Consider the following 17,008-nt stretch of genomic DNA (forward strand, 5'->3'; position numbering starts at 1 on the left):
CTCCCCCCCCTTCACTCAACGTCTCAGTCTGAGGAACTCTTGTCTGTGAGTGTGTTCTAAAGCAACATGTGCAGCTAGAAAGACCAAATTGCAAAATGAAGAGAAGTTTCAATTTTTCTTTTAATCTTTTACTCAGAAATATACTCCTAAACCTATAGTTCTGTTTATCTATCTTACCTTGCACTTTATTGCTCATTTGAAGAAAAAGGAAATGTCCCTCTAACACAGAATGGTTCAGTGACATCATATACATACATCATGTGGTCATATTTAGCTTATTGCAATTCTCACGTTGTCCTGTCTTACCTGAATATATCTGGTTAAGCAGTTTATATCTAATAAAAAATATATAATGGATAGCCAGCATAATTATTTTTAATTGGAGGGATGAAACCCTCTTTCATGGTCGCACATGCAGAGCACACAGCACACAGTGACATTTGGCCTCTGCATTGTACCCATCCTAGTACTAGAAGCAGTGGGCAGCTATTGTACAGCGCCCGGGGAGCAATGGGAGTGGGGGGTGACCGGTGCATTGCTCAAGGGCACCACGGCAGGGCAGGAGGTGAACTGGGACCTCTCCAAGTAGCAGTCCACACTCCATATTTTAAGTCTGTTCGGGGACTTGAACCGGTGAGCCTACGGCTCCAGGTCCAAGCCCCTACTGCTTGACTGGCTTGACAAATAAAAAGAAAAGTTGTAATGGTTTTTAGTGCCTCTTGGTCTAACATGCTTTTTTAGAGGCTTTTAAAATGTGCCAAGAAAAAATACAACAATAAAAGCCACATGGATTGTTAAATCATCAGTCAAATTAATTCATAGACAGAACATCTGTGCATTGATAGGACTGGATTGTGTAAGGAGGTTGGACATTTTGATGAATAAATGTCACATTTCTAAAAATGTTTTTACAGCTTAGTTTCAGGAAGAAGACATTGCCTCCCTTCTCACGATCCAATCTCCTGCAGACCTGTAGGCGTGTCCAACATTTTCTCTGGAGCTTGTCTCAGTTCTCACAATCCTCCCCCCCTCCCCAGACCCTATTCTTCTCTATATTCTTTCAGCAGGATTAGAGTTAGAGATAGCACCGTTGCTCAAGGCATAGCACGGTGGCCACACATCTAAAATATACTGGATACATTTTCCTGGGGGGGAATGTAGACTCAGAGACTAAAGAAGTGCCCCAACCTTGAGCCCGGACGCCCCGGGTCCCAAGGCACTTCAGCCACATTATATCCTGTGTGGGTCGTTCATACCATGCAGTTGACCCACTCCCCAACCTTCAATCCTTTACTCAGCCCCCACCAAACATGACACAATTTTTTCCGAATCCTCTGGCCATTCCAAAAATATATTATTTTGTACTGTTTGTGTTAATACGTGCAGAATAGTGGTGGGCGATACCACAACATTTGTTTTGACCTTCTGTCCAAATAATAAAGCTTATGTCTTATTATTTGGGTGAGAAAAATGTGTTATGATTTACGAGCTGAATGCATCATTAACAGGCAACCGGTTTTATGATTAATTTTTTTACGAGGGCTAAATCTGTATTAATGAGTATTTCATAGGGATCATATTACAAACCTGTGGTGGGGCGTTTGGTGCGTTCAGGCTCTCCTGGGAGGTGTGGCTGCAGGGGCCCAGATGGGACTGGTAGAGGGGGTAGAGCTGGTCATCCTCCTCTGACTCTTCAGGGCCCGGCAGATAACTGCCCTGAGGGCCCCATGCACTGCCACTGCCACACGAGGAGTAGCTGAGCTGGGACATGGAGCGAGAGGGAATAGTTTGGCTCTCCGGGTACCCAAGGTCATCTGGAGAAAATATGAGGTCAGGAGCTCAAATTAGCAAAACTGTTCCACATTTCTGTCAATATCACGGTTTAATTAGAGTATTATATCAATGTCACACAATACAAATAGAAAAACAAATGGCCATTCTGTTCAGTCACCTTGACCATTGGGAGAACCCAGCCCTCAGGAAGTATGCCGGCATTGAGGCAACACTCTCAACACTCAGATGTGCCACTGAGCAACTTTCAGAGGAATGAACATGGGCCCTGCCTGAACGCTGTATTCAGTTCCCTTGATACATATATCATGCGTAGAACTCATTTATTACCGCAGCTACATAAATAACGGACAATTTTGGTCAAAGTTTGTCAAACTGCTGAAGAAGAAAACACATTTAGAGGGAGATTAGACTAAAACCTAGAAACAGACAGGTATAAAAAACAAAAGCAAGCTTTAATGAACTAAAGCTAATCACAAAGACTGTAAAACACACAAACATAGAGGACAACATAGACTGTATCAAGAAAAAGAAAGAAGACAAACCGGAATGGCACAAGGTACAAGAGCAGTAACAAAATAAATCAGCAATGGACACATAAATGCAGAGAGACCGCATCAGAAACACTGACAGTCATACAGAGACAGACAGGCAAACGGACAGGACACATCTGACAAGACTGGAGTGGACAGGTAAAGACAGCAGGGCAGCACGTGATTGGACACAGGTGGAAAGACTGAGGGCGGGGCAAACAATCCCAAAAGGCGGGGAAACCAAAAGACAGGAAGTTAAAACAGACATAACCCAGGGGAAGGAAACGTTTTCAAATGAAAACAGGAAACACAAAGACGGATCATGACATTATGTTGATTACAAAATACATTTTGAAAATGCATTTCTTATAGTGTCCTATAGGCCAAAAGGAATCATTGTGCATGTGACCTGTTCATGATGTGACTTCTCTTCGTCTGTATACATTCTTCACATGCCTTTGCACCAATGATCGTTGAAAGTGTTTCTCCTCTCTTTACCTTGCTGTGGAGCCATCCTCAGGTCCAGACCTTTGCGCTTCTCATCCAAAATCTGGTGAAAAACAGACGCCATGTCCGCCTCAGCAAGCATGGACTCCCTCCCCCCCCCATCCATCAGATCATGGGAGACTGGGGCCTGAGGAAGAGGGTGGAGAGTGGTGAGTGCTGATGAAGCACAGTGGAGATGATGATGCTGGCCAGGCTTAGCTAAAAGCTTAGCATCAGGGAGGAGGTGTGTGAAGGCTTTGCGGTTGTCACATAGGTGATTGGATAAAGTAAGAGCAAGGTATAATATCAATCAATAAATCACTAAAGGACTTGTTGCTTCAAATTAATTCCAAGCTACATTAATACATTTGAGATACAAAAAATACCTTATTATATAAAAAAAATAATTAGGAAGTGGACCTATCTTACTGTACAGTAAAATCATTAAAAGTGGCACATATTATTATTTACACTAATAACATTTTTTGTATTTATTTATTTATAATAGAAATAATCTTGACAAGATTAGAAAGTACAATGGGCTACCATAATAATCAGTAAAGCTGGTTAAAGTTGTTGTAAAACATTGATTTATGTAAAATACACGTATTGATAAATGTAATGACTACATCTATCTTTTCTCTTTTTTTAAATAACTCAGGGTGTCTGACCTAGTTTGCCAGCTGTCGTGTGGTGGTGGGCTCTATGTTGGTCATGGCCAAAAACGGCTTCAGAGTTAATCAGATTTCTTTTAGGAACGAAAACCGAAGATTGAAGAGTCTATTTCATCTTTAAGTGATGACACCGTGAGTTGGTTTCATGCCACTTGAATCTCTTGAAATTTGCTTAAATGTTGTTGAACGTTGTGTTAATGAGCTGACAAGATGTCTTAGTGTCTGTGCACAAACACACGTATGCACAATGAGTGTATTGTAGCCAGATACGAGAATGAATAATGACATGGCTTAGCGCTAATGTAATATTGCCAGAAACTGTTTGTCAAAGAAGAAAAACAGAAACAAGCTAAAGCAGAAACAGACAATAGAGCTGGTGGTCTGGCTGACACACGTTCTGCAGCTGCTACCTGAAGTGGCCGTCCTCTGGACTCGATGAAGCAGTCAAGGCCCAGTTCAAAATCAAAAGGATCGACAGTAAGACGCCTTTTAACCTTTTTCATCTATGGAGAGCAGACAGGGAAACACCATCACCAACATAGAGTAGAGAGTACAGAGGAGAGAAAGAAGAGAACAGATGCTGGGAAGGATTCAGAAATCACAACGCAAATCGATTGAGAATACCCAAATGAAGCACATGACATGTAACCATCATACTGTTATTTTGAGGTAACAACCTGTAGGACCATTTACAAAACGTACTGTTGTTCTTTATTTATTGTTAGTGTCAAAGCCTATTCTAACATTCTGGATGAATAATATAAAGTGATTTTGTTTGGTCCAGCAGACAGATGGTTATTGAGTTTTTCAGAACAGCAGTTAGTGTTGTAAGTGGGTTGCTGAGAAAAAACAGATGCTTTGCTGTTACTGATGTTGTTGCATGTGAGGGACAAACTAGGGCTCTGTAACCTGGAAGGACAGCAACTTATTTAAGACCCATACATGTTCAACCCTGTGCTGTAGATAGAGGATCCTCTCTACTGAATAATCCTCAGCACCCTGCAGACTCCTACTACCACCCTGCAGTGCATTGTGGGTGCAATTGTCAGGAACGAGCTTGAGTGAAGGGTTACAGAAGCCAGTGCATATTTGGACCAGTAGAGGGCAAGTGAAAACCAAACGAGAGATGCAGGAAGCCTCTTTTTTGAACATCCATCAAAAGTCCAATCATATTAGATATAAACAGAACCCTAGTCACACTGGAAACACAGGCAAAGCTCTGTGGGCCCAGCAGAGCCCAGGAGCCAGTTTTCTGTACCGAGCAGCCGCTGCAGTGATTAGAAATAAACAAAGTTTAGCTCCCTCATTACCCAGAGCCTGTGGTCTAAACAATGCAAGTCTCGCTTTTATGACCAATTCCAGTGGACCCAGTGCTCCTGTTTACCATCTCATTATGCTCTACAGGCTCTCTTTACTCGGCCCCAGCTCTTTTAAGTAAGGATTACGTATGACAGCCTGGTATTTACCCATAATGCATCACTGCCAGTGCCGGTTGGACCGTGCCTAAGTTAACTCTGTCAAGGCAAGGCAAGTTTATTTATATAGCACTTTTCAGCACGCGACAATTCAAAGTACTTTACAAAAGAAATTAAAAGACATTTTAAGAATAAATAAAACTATTATATAATGGCATTTTACAACAGGCATTTAAAAGCAAAGATAATAAAATAAACACAACATGTATACAATACATGTTTAAATGGCATATTGCAGTGTGAAAATGAACAGCTCAATTAAAAGCAGCGTCAACAAGATATGTTTTCAGTCTCGATTTGAAAATAGTAAGAGTTTCTGCAGACGTGCATGATTCGGGCAGTTTGTTCCAGAGTGTCGGGGCATAATTGCTAAACGCTGCTTTTCCATGTTTTGTTCTTACTCTTGGAACCGAGAGCAGACCCGTCCCAGAAGACCTGAGGCACCTTGATGGTTCATAATTATGTAGGAGATCGTTCATATACATTGGCCCTAAACCATTTAGTGATTTAAAAACTAGCAATAGAACTTTAAAATAAATTCTTTGGCCGACTGGAAGCCAGTGTAATGATTTCAGAACCGGACTGATGTGATCCACTCTTTTAATATTTCTGAGGACACGTGCAGCAGCGTTCTGAATCAGCTGCAGCTTTCTGATCGATTTTTTAGTGAGCCCTGTGAATACACTATTGCAGTAGTCGAGTCTACTGAAAATAAAAGCATGGACAAGTTTTTCTAAATCCTGTTGTGACATTAGTTTTTTAATCCTTGATATATTCATCAGGTGGTAGTAGACCTAATAACTGTTGTAATGTGACTGTTAAAATTCAGGTCTGAGTCCATCACTACACCTAGATTTCTTGCTTTGTGAGTTACTTTGTAGTCTGCCGACTGAAGCTCTGATTACTTTTACGAGTCCTTCTTTGCTCCAAAAACAATGATCTCAGTTTTTTGTTTGTTCAATTGGAGAAGGTTCTGAGTCATCCAGTCAGTGATGTGCTCAATGCACTTGCTCAGTGTTCTAATCAGAGAATAGTCTCCTGGTGTAATTTAAAAATAAATCTGGGTGTCGCCTGCATAGATGTGATCGCTTAGATCGCTGTTTTTAATCATTTGAGCCAGTGGTAGCATATAGATATTCAAAAGCAAAGGTCCTAAGATGGAGCCTTGAGGAACCCCGTTGCCTATTGAGACAAAGTTTTTTCTGTCTTTTAAGTAGGAACTAAACCAATTTAGAGCTAATAGTTTTTCGGGGTTCGGTGTTTTGTTTGATTTTAAATAAACAAAGTCTTGGCTTTCAGAATATGAAACTTTTATTTAAACAATGCACACAAACGCAAAAATACACAAACACACACACCCCAGACCAGTAATCCAAACGAAAATATCAGATCGATGGATTCCAGAGAAGAGGAAACTTTAAAGGCCTTTTTCTCCAAATGATAACTCGTGACAGTCTTTATATAATTTGACATATTTTGCTTAATATTTGGAGTACAAAAACAATCCTGATATCATTAGAAAGCTAGGAATGTCCTCTTTCCAACAGTGTATACAACTCAACATGTGTCTTCGGGTCAATGCGACTGATTTCGATAGAGCAGGTCACTTATGCTGTGGTCAACAGTACCAAATGCAGTGCTGAGATCTAATAATACTAACACTGATATTCTGCCACTGTCTGTGTTCAAATGGATGTCATTTAAGACCTTAACAAGGGAAGTCTCAGTGCTGTAGTTAGGTCTAAAGCCCGACTGAAACACATCAAAACCGTCATTTAAAAACAGGAAATTACTCAACTGTTGAAAAACCACTTTTTCAATCAATTTGCTTAAAAAGGGAAGGTTTGATATTGGCCTGTAATTATTCATTACGGTTGCGTCTAGGTTATGCTTTTTTAGGAGCGGTTTAATTCCTGCAGTTTTCAGGGCCTGTGGAAATACACCCGAGTGGAGAGACTTGTTTACTATGTGTAGTATATTTGAGACCAAGCAATGAAAAACAGTTTTGAAAAATCCTGTCACGAGGCTACAGGAGGAGGATTTCAGATGTTGAATAATGTCTTCCAGGTCTTTAGCATTTATCAGACGGAACTGTGTCATGATGTCTGAATTGACTTTTAGTGGACACAGGGACAACACATTTGTTGTACCTGATACTGAGGAACTGACTGCTTGTCTAATTTTCATGATTTTGTCAGTGAAGAAGGCAAAGTCAAGGCATTCCAGTTGTTCAGGGCTGGCCTAGCTCTTCTTCTCAGCACAGGCAGGAGCTGTCAGCGGTACATAGATCTGATGCAACATGCTTACAGAGGACTTCATGTCTGTTTTGCAAATTAAGTTTGGATCCTCTCGTATGTAATTGAAAAAAATTGAAATGGGAAACTATGAAACAGACAACTCTCACCCTGCTGGGATCCTATAGCTCACATTTATTCACAAATATTCACCAGCAACTGACCTCCTCCAGCTATACATCACTTCACTCAACTCCGTATGCTCCCTTCTCCTCCCCACTATCCAGCTTCGAACTTCCCACTGTCGCTGAAATATCAAATCTCATTCGGAAATCAAAATCATCCACCTGCCAGCTTGACCCCCTTCCTACCCACCTAGATAAAGCATGTCTACCTTCTCTCTCCGCTTTAATTACCGAGATAATTCACTCCTCCCTTACCTCTGGTCTCGTCCCCTCATCCCTCAAAACAGGTGCAATAACCCCTATTCTCAAGAAACCTGGTGCGGACCCCAACAACTTGAATAATTTCCGCCCAATCTCTAATTTACCATTTGTCTCCAAGATACTCGAAAAAACAGTTGCAGCCCAAGTCCACACTCATCTGAACAACAATAATCTTTTTGAAGAATTTCAGTCTGGCTTCCGCTCCTCACACAGTACAGAGACGGCCATGGTTAAAATCACAAACGATCTCCTAGTAGCAGCTGACTCTGGGCTCTTATCGATACTCATCCTCCTTGACCTGACTGCAGCCTTTGACACCATCTCACACCAAATCCTCCTTGACAGATTATCTTCCATTGGTATCACTGGCACATCCCACACCTGGTTTAGATCTTTCCTCTCCGGCCGTACTCACTTTGTCCAACTCAAACACTTCAAATCACAGTCCCATCCAGTCTTCACTGGTGTTCCTCAGGGTTCTGTCTTGGGCCCCCTCCTATTTATCATCTACCTCCTACCTCTCGGCCATATCTTCAGAAAATACGCAATCCAATTTCACTGCTACGCGGATGACACCCAGCTCTATTTTTCCACCAAACCCACTTCCACTCTCCCCCCCACTGCCCTTTCCGACTGCTTACTGGAAATCAAATCCTGGTTCTCATCCAACTTCTTAAAACTCAACAGTGATAAAACCGAGTTTCTCCTAGTTGGCTCCAAGTCCACTCTGGCTAAAACTGACAAATTCTTCCTCACTATTGACAATTCCACAGTCTCACCCTCCCCCCAAGTTAAGAGTCTGGGTGTCATCCTTGACAGCACCTTATCATTTGAAGCTCACATCAACAACATCACTCGATCTGCCTACTTCCACCTCCGCAATATTAACCGCCTCCGCCCGTCACTCACACCCAACAGCACCGCCATCCTCGTCCACGCCCTCGTTACGTCCCGTATCGATTATTGCAACTCCATTCTCTCTGGTCTTCCTCAGAAATCCCTACGTAAGCTCCAACAGGTCCAAAACTCAGCCGCCCGTATCACCACCAGAACTCCTTTCATTAATCATATCACTCCGGTTCTCCAACAACTCCATTGGCTCCCCGTTAAGCACCGCATAGACTTCAAAGTGTTGCTCCTCACCTTCAAGGCCCTTCACACTCTTGCCCCTCCATATCTCTCTGAGCTCCTTCACATCGACACTCCCTCTCGTACTCTCCGATCCTCCTCTGCCTTCCAACTCACTGTACCTTCTGCCCGCCTGATCAACCCATGTCACGAGCCTTCAGCCACTCTGCCCCCCCCGTCTCTGGAACTCTCTCCCACAAGACATCCGCAATATGGACTCCCTCCCACCCTTCGAATCCAGCCTGAAAACACACCTTTTTAAACTGGCGTATTCTATTTCTTAATCTCTGCTAAACTGATTGTTGTTTTTAAGTCTCTGTTTTTTTAAGTCTCTGTTATTTAAGTATTTTTTTAAGTCTTGTATTACTGTGTGCTCTTCTTTGTTGATTGTTTTTAATTATGCTCTGTAAGGTGTCCTTGAGAGCTTTGAAAGGCGCCCATAAATGAAATGCATTATTATTATTATTATTATTATTATTTCTAAATTAGTTTTTCTAAATAGTTTTAATCATATAACATTTTCCCCCTTACCTTACATACCAAATCAAACAAACGAACAAGAGTGTGATATTTAACAGATTTATCCTAAAACATTACAATTACACAGCGAGTTGTCAATATTTGAATAGTTATGAATTATTGTTATTCAATAAGAAAACTGTCATCACGACGGTGGCAGATGATCTTTTTTGCAGTTTTGATCATCTGTTTTACCTCCTTTTATTTTGAGCTAAGCTACTGGCTGTAGCTTCATACTTACAATATAATACAACATACAATATTGTTATCTATCTGTAGTCAACAGATGTGTTGCTTTAAATAGTAATTTGAAGAATGGTGTAAAATCAGTTGTTAAATTGATATTAAAAACACTAAGAGCGTGAAAATCTGCAATATTTTAAATTGATACCATTCAATGTGATAGATTTTCTTACCTTTCTTAACAGATATTGAACTGAGTTTAAATAAGAACCAGGAAATATGTTTGGTGTGGGCCACATATCAACAGAACTAAAGTGAGTCAGGTGTTTGTAGGTTTCCACATGTCGAGGTCTCAATGTCAATTTGCAGAGAAAAACAGCAGAGCTGTAATATTCAGCTTTCTGAGGACACATTGATTTCTGCTTCTTGTTAAATGATGCATATCATTGCAATGCTTACTGCTGGCCACAAACTCACTAAAATGTGGGAACCTATAAAAAAAAGCTGCAAGTTGCCTGTTTATTAAGTTTATTCTCATAGAAAGGTTAAGCAGTACATATTAAAGCACATACTCTCTGAATAATAAGAAAGAGTTGGCGTACCTCCTTGTAGCACGGTGATTCTGGAGTGTCCATACTGTGCTCCGCATATCCATCTGCTGATAAAGAAAAAACACAGTAAGCTTTAACAGAGTTGAACAAATTACTGCGCAACAAAGTGAGCTTTCTAAAGAGAATCATGAGGCGTTTCTCTGTGCGCATGCATTTCTTAGCAAACATAGAGTCACACAATGCAGAGTGAGTTCACCATCCAAAGTAAAGATTTACACTTCCTTCAATAGAACTCTAGAGTAAAGTAGAATATAGGTACAACAAGATTGTTGTGCAACATACTGCAGAAAATCAAATGCTATATTATTTCCATCTGGTAGAAAAATTACAGCACAGGGACTGAAAAGCAACGTGGTGTGTTTTCAATCCCTCTTTATGAGAGAGTTGCATTTCTACATTACAGTTCCAGAGAGAGAGGAAGGAGAGACTGGCCAACAACATACCCTGCAGAGAGGAGCAGAAGGAGCTCCACAGATACAGTTGAAAGCACACACAGAACAACATGTCAGATTAGCTCAGCCTCAGTGGGCCTACACTTACAGCACGACTTCTCTATCATTTCCAACATGAATCACTGTATTACATTTCATGCCATTTATCTGGCTCTTTTATTCAAAGTGACACACACACCTCAATACTGTCTGCACTAGGAGGAGCTGGGGATGGAACCACTGACCCTCTGATTGGTCGATGCCCAGTTAACACCCTTGCCCTTATAACTAACACTTTGTTTGAAACCTGGTTGTCTGTCTGTCTGTCTGTCTGTCTGTCTGTCTGTCTGTCTGTCTGTCTGTCTGTCTGTCTGTCTGTCTCTCTCCCTCTCTCTCCCTCCCTCCTCTCTATCTCCTCTCTCTCTCCCTCTCGATATGTCAATGTGAACACAATCCAGGCGAGCCCTGAATGTTCCCAGACCACAGTAGTCAGAGGTGGAAGAAGTAAGTAATTATTTAGAGTTAAAGCAGCAATAATGCGTGTTAAGTACTCAGTTACAAGTTAAAGTCCTACCGAAATTGTACTTAAGTTAAAGTAATACAGTACTCATCAAGCAGAATGGCCCATTATAATCACCAGATATGTTTTAATAATGTTTTTAAATATATTTCAATTATCAATGTGTTCATCAGTTCGGATGCAATTGGTCAAAGTAGGATTGACTTGAATTACTTCATAAGCTACTGGGTAGCTTAACTCTTAAGCCCCCCTTGAGACGGTTGGTTCGCCAACAGAACACGGGGAGCTGGAGTTGGCCGGAATGCCGACAGGACACGGGGGGCTGGCGTCGGCCGGAGACGAGGGGCTGGAGTCGAAACCATGGCTGCTGGGGCCAGGACTGAGGCTGGAACCATGGCTGCTGGGGCCAGGACTGGGGCTGGAACCATGGCTGCTGGGGCCTGTACTGGAGCCGGAACCATGGCTGCTGGGGCCAGAACTGGGGCTGAAACCATGGCTGCTGGGGCCGGAACCATGGCTGCTGGGGCCAGAACTGGGTCTGGAACCATGGCTGCTGGTGCCGGGACCAGGGCCGGAACCATGGCCGCTGGGGCCAGAACTGGGGACCATGGATCTTTGGGCTCGGGCTGCTAACCTGGCCTTGCGACTCCTTCCTTTAGGAGCCGTTTGGAGGCTCCGTGGACCAGAAGCTAACAACGCACGCACACAAAATGGCTCGTTCCACACACACACAGAGCCGAGCTTTAATGAAACATAGAGACCCAGACGTAATAGTACTTTATCATATTATTTTCGAATCAATCATTTTTAACCTGTTAAACCCCGAGCCTGTTTTTCAGGTCTCAGGCTCGAAAATGACATTCCCAGAACAAATGACCATATCTTCCCTTCTAAAAGGTTAAATTAAATAACCTTTTTTCACAAAGCAAGGTTACACCTGTGAAGTGGATGTAGAAGTGTCAGAATCAATATAGATGTTTTTATTTTAAAGTAAATTCAGATTGAACACTATTGTGTCCGTCCAAAAAAAGATGACTTATAGTGAAAACCACCCTTGAATGATGGGATGGTAGACTAAAAGCTTTAGGAATCCAAACTACAACCTATAATAAGTACCCTGTATCAAGATTGATGCAAAACAAGTGAAATTTGACCTTTTTAGACAGATTTAGCAAAAAAACCCCACTTCTGGGGTCATTTGGGTGATTTGACCTATCTCTGGCCCCCCATGCTCGATTTTGCTGATTGACATCTCTTTCTAACCGTCAGAGCCAATGGATTCGAGGGGAACTCCCACATACTCCTTATTTGGTAATGTGTGTGTGTGTGAGACTGACGCATAGCCAAAACCGGAAGCTGCGATAACTCTGGTGGCTACCATTAGCAGCTAACTTTTACTCTCCGATTTTTACATAAAAATGGAATTATGGATTATAAATTAAAAAAAATATTCCACAGAAACATTATCAACCTATGGATTAACTGATTCAGCCGCGTTGTTTCTCGTTTTAATGCCATTGAACAAGTATTTTGATCAGATTGATAGCTACGGTGAGACGATCTCCCTAGAAGCTCCGTAAAGGTACGTGTTGTGATGTCTGTGTTTGCTTCCCCTGTCGCGAGTTTGGATCGCTCAGTGATGATATATATACCTAAATAATCTGTGGAACCTCAGATTTAATCGGATATCTTGTATGTGCAGCTACGATAAGTAATAAGGGTATCTTTTATCTTGAGTTCTGTGCCAAAGTGCGTTAGCATTTTTCGCTCCGGAGTCATTTAGATGCTTCTTATGAGACTTGTGTTTTGGTAAAAATGGTTTGTATCGTCAGTTAGCTGAGATCATTCCCGTTAACCTGGTATAACACATTAATAGGCTCTTAAATATTAAGATTCCCTGAGACGCAGTGTCGTGAAAAAAAAGGACCCGCCGAGTGGGTCCTTGGGGCTTATTAAAATTATGATTTTTTATTAATCTTTTTTTTACATTTATTTTTAATAACCATTTTTCCTCCTGGTCTCTCAAGCCCCACATGTGCCTCTGCGCCCCCCAGGTTCACTTTGGGAACCACTGGGTTAATCCAATGTGTCTGTCACTTTTAACAAATTATTGATAATCCATAATTCCATTTGTATGCAAAAAACGGAGAATCAAAACGAGCTACTAATGGAAGCCACCAGAGGTTAGCGCAGCTTCCGGTTTTTCTACGCGTCACAATCACTCCTTATTTGGTAACCTGTATGTGTATGTGGAACTTTCCCTCGATTCCATTGGTTCTGACGGTTAGAAAGAGATGTCAATTATATCACTGAAATGTCCTTTTCGAGCCTGAGACCTGAAAAACAGGCTTGGGGCTTAACCTATAATAATATATAAGGTATGTTGATTCATATTTTATATTAGTAACCTGAATTGCAAAGGTAACTAGGAACGAAATATGTAAAATAAATGTAGTGGACTATAAAGTACAACATTTTCCTACAACATGTAGCCTACTGGAGTAAAAGTACCTCCATTTCACTTACATACAACTTGAGTAAATGTACTCAGTTACATCCCACAACTGACAGTAGCAATGTATCAGACATTCAACCTGTCTTTATTAGTCTCAATTGCAAAACATATATTTACTAAACCATACAGCAGCATAGGTATTGAACACATGTGAGTCCTGAACGGATCTGAAGAAGACCACACACTTGGCTGGACTAAGCCTCAAAGGCCCTGAGGGAATAACATGTGTGGTCTTTGAATCCTGTTTGTTGCAATTTGATGGAACACATTATGTATTGATGAAGGGCCCCTCACCATGACAGCAAATGGTAAAAATTAAGGGGAACCTTAACATTTTGGATATTGCCAGATTACAACAAACCCATGATGCATATAGTGCCACGTGCCTGGTTGCTAATCCAGTCTAGACCACCCAGACTCACTGAAAATAATTGCAAAATGTCTGAGAACCGTTGCATATGATGTGAATAGCACACAGCAGGACTGTGATTTAAAATATTTTGACTGTGATTTGCTACATATGAGCTCAAGAGTCTCAGTCCTGTGCACAGGTATTGGGGTAAATAGTTGTTACACATGTTTTAATAGCATTTTAAGCAATGCTAGCAACAGGGATGGAAAATTCAGCTGGTCCGTCTGTCAATTATGTAGGTCAACAGATATGTATCAAACAATTTAATGTAGTAACCTACTTCTAGAAAAATGTGACAGTTTTCAAAAGAAGAGTCGCGATAATTCAGACGATTGTCTGATTTTTTTCTCTAGCATAGTCAATGTTTAAACTTTATAACATTATAACTGTAAAATGAATAAAAGACTTGTAAAGTGCTAATTTTCCAATGCTAGCATGCTAACACACTAAAGTAAGATGGTGAACAGGTTTAACCCGCAGTGCTATCATCCGCATTTTAGCATTGCCAAGTTAGCATGTTGATGTTAGCAGTTAGCTCAAAGCACTGCTTTGATAGTATGAGCACTAGTCCATGTGCATAGGAATTAAAAAATCTAACTCTTTCTAAATGTTTTTGGCCTTTTTCTCCACTGCCAACAGCATTTAAGGTTACTGCAAACTGAGCTTTTGTAAAACTCACATTGAGATTTTTCAGAAGCTCAATTTTCAGTGTTGACGTAAAAAACGTATTTATTTTGGTTTTTAACATCACAGTGCGAGGCGTCACAAATACACTTCAGTTGTGTTTTTCCTGTGGACGGAGATTTGTATCCAAACAGTGATAGTGTAGCGTCCGAGGTGTTAGGGCTTCAAAGATAATTCTGTATCACAATAACGCAGGAACTTTGTACTTGTGGAGCGTCACAAACAGCGCCTCCGTTTATTACTTTTTCACTCTCACAATCCACAACTTCAGGACAGCCTGCGCATGCTCAAAACACATGAATTCTCACCCCAATGCTTACAATAGTGTTGACATTATTTATTTTTATAGTAGAAGAAAAGTATTTTAGAAAATGACCAATGTATGTTTTCTTTGGCCCATAAAGCACCAAACTTTAAAACAACAAGTCAGAAGATAATACAGTTATTTAGTTCAGTCTACTTACTGTGGACCTCGGGTATGCTCTGTGTATCATATCCATGAGGGTCTGAAAAACAGAAATATACGAAACAAGGATGACCTATTTAGTGTTATTTACACTTTGAAATGAAAATGAATGAGGTTAGGTTTGCAATTTTGCAATTCAGTAACTATGCTAAACAGCTCAGCGAATTGGAGTAATTCAGGTAGTCCTTATTTTCCACATAAAACCATAATTAGAAGCAGAAGCAGATGTAGCACCATGAATCAGAGGAGCTGAGGTTGGCTGGCTAATCGAGTTGAACTCCTTTATGCAACACATGTGAACAAAGACTCTGCTGTTACCAACAGTGTTGTATCTCCCCATGCACAAAGCTACTGTACACAGAATGACACCATGCGAGCTGTGGGGCCCCGGCGGACCACAGCAGAACAGCCAGAGAATGTGAGTGAGAGTACAGTCATGCATGGGAAATTGAATCCAAGCGATCACATGAAACCCTGCATGTGATGAGTGGCTGATGGTTTTTAACATGATGCATCTGTTGACATGTTCTCAGCTGTGTCTAATAACACAATGCATCTGTGCTCACTGTGCGCTGTTTCTACATGAAGACTGTCTCTCTTTCTGTCTGATTCTCGTAGTTCTGCTCAACTGACTCCTCCAATTCCAGGCGCAGATTGAGACACATGTGACTGGATGATCACAAGGCCCTCTGGGCCAAGCCAGCAAACCAACTTTATATTTGTTATACTCCGTCCAAAAATCCTCCAGGGTGACTCAGCGAAAGCATTACCAGGAGCCCTGTCTCTTCAGAATTCCTTGATCTCCTGATGCTCTGATCTCACATGGAGCCCTGATGTGCACAATCATTCGTAAAGCTGATAAAGTGTGCTTCAAGGGCATTTCTTTTATATGCTCTTGGTTTGGCCAAAGGATATTGGCAATGCTACGTGAGCAACTTAAAAAAGAGAGAATAAGTGCCGGAAAGGTTTTGAAAAAGCCTCATGCCGTCACTGCATCAGACTTTAAACACAAGCAGCAAACATAAACAGGACTTTTCACCACATTAGAATCTCAGGAAATAATGTGTGAAGAGGTACAGCTGCATTGTTAATGTCCCAACACACTGGTCAGTTAAGGACATTGGAGGTCTTCTGTCAGGAACTAAGACTGTGACACTCGGCAAAGCTGTGAAGAGCCAGAGCCGGAAAAAGAGAAAAGATGGGAGAGATTAAAGCCTGTGACAGATTTGGCAGCCTCTGGCTTACTATCTGAGACGGAGAAAGGAAATGACTATTGTGACTCAATGACAAAAAAATGAAGGCTCTCGTAGACAGGTGGTGGACAAATGTAAGAAATAGACCAACAGTACGTTTCTTGGAGAGGAAAACGTGAGCGACCAGAACAGCTGAAAGGATCCCCGTTAGAGATTTTATTTTATTTATTTTTATTTTACCTTTATTTAACCAGGATAGGTCTCATTGAGATTAAACATCTCTTTTTCAAGAGAGTCCTGGCCCAAGAATTACACAGCACAGCACAGTTACAGACAACTTTACAGTTACAGACAATTAAAAACAAAAAAACACACAATCACAACACAGTCATACACCAAGTTTAGCCAAAGCATTTACAGACACATCGGCCTGCTTCAAGGTCAGTTAAAGTTGCTTTGAGTGTGTTTAATGAGACCAGCTCTCTGAGTTTCAGCTCAGTTTGAAGCAGGTTTCAAGCTTGAGAGGCAGCGTAACGGCCCGTCTACACTACAGGCGTCAAAAAATGCTTTCAACGCTTCGCCCATTCATTTGAATGGGGTGACGTAGGATATTTTCAAACTTCGCCGAACTGCATTGTGGGTAGCATGGCAAGGCGTTGCAAGCATTGCGAGCGTCTATCGGCGTCAAAAGTTGAACAATGTTCAAC

At 41.3% G+C, this 17,008-nt stretch overlaps 1 protein-coding gene across 4 annotated transcripts in view; it reads right to left on the reverse strand.

Annotated features, from left to right (window-relative positions):
- Positions 1-17,008, reverse strand: part of mlphb (melanophilin b) — a 76,581-nt gene that overhangs the window by 16,766 nt on the left and 42,807 nt on the right. For 3 of the 4 annotated variants that reach the window (XM_034202144.1, XM_034202142.1, XM_034202143.1), the window contains exons 5-9: positions 15,107-15,148; positions 10,072-10,127; positions 3,895-3,987; positions 2,823-2,958; positions 1,588-1,814 (exon numbers count right to left, since the gene is read on the reverse strand). In XM_034202144.1, coding sequence (XP_034058035.1) covers positions 1,588-1,814; positions 2,823-2,958; positions 3,895-3,987; positions 10,072-10,127; positions 15,107-15,148 — 554 coding nt within the window. The remainder of the gene's footprint in view (positions 1-1,587; positions 1,815-2,822; positions 2,959-3,894; positions 3,988-10,071; positions 10,128-15,106; positions 15,149-17,008) is intronic. The other variant, XM_034202145.1, reaches the window with a different exon arrangement.

The sequence above is a fragment of the Gymnodraco acuticeps genome, unplaced genomic scaffold (genome assembly GCF_902827175.1).
Source record: "Gymnodraco acuticeps unplaced genomic scaffold, fGymAcu1.1, whole genome shotgun sequence".
NCBI lineage: Eukaryota > Metazoa > Chordata > Actinopteri > Perciformes > Bathydraconidae > Gymnodraco > Gymnodraco acuticeps.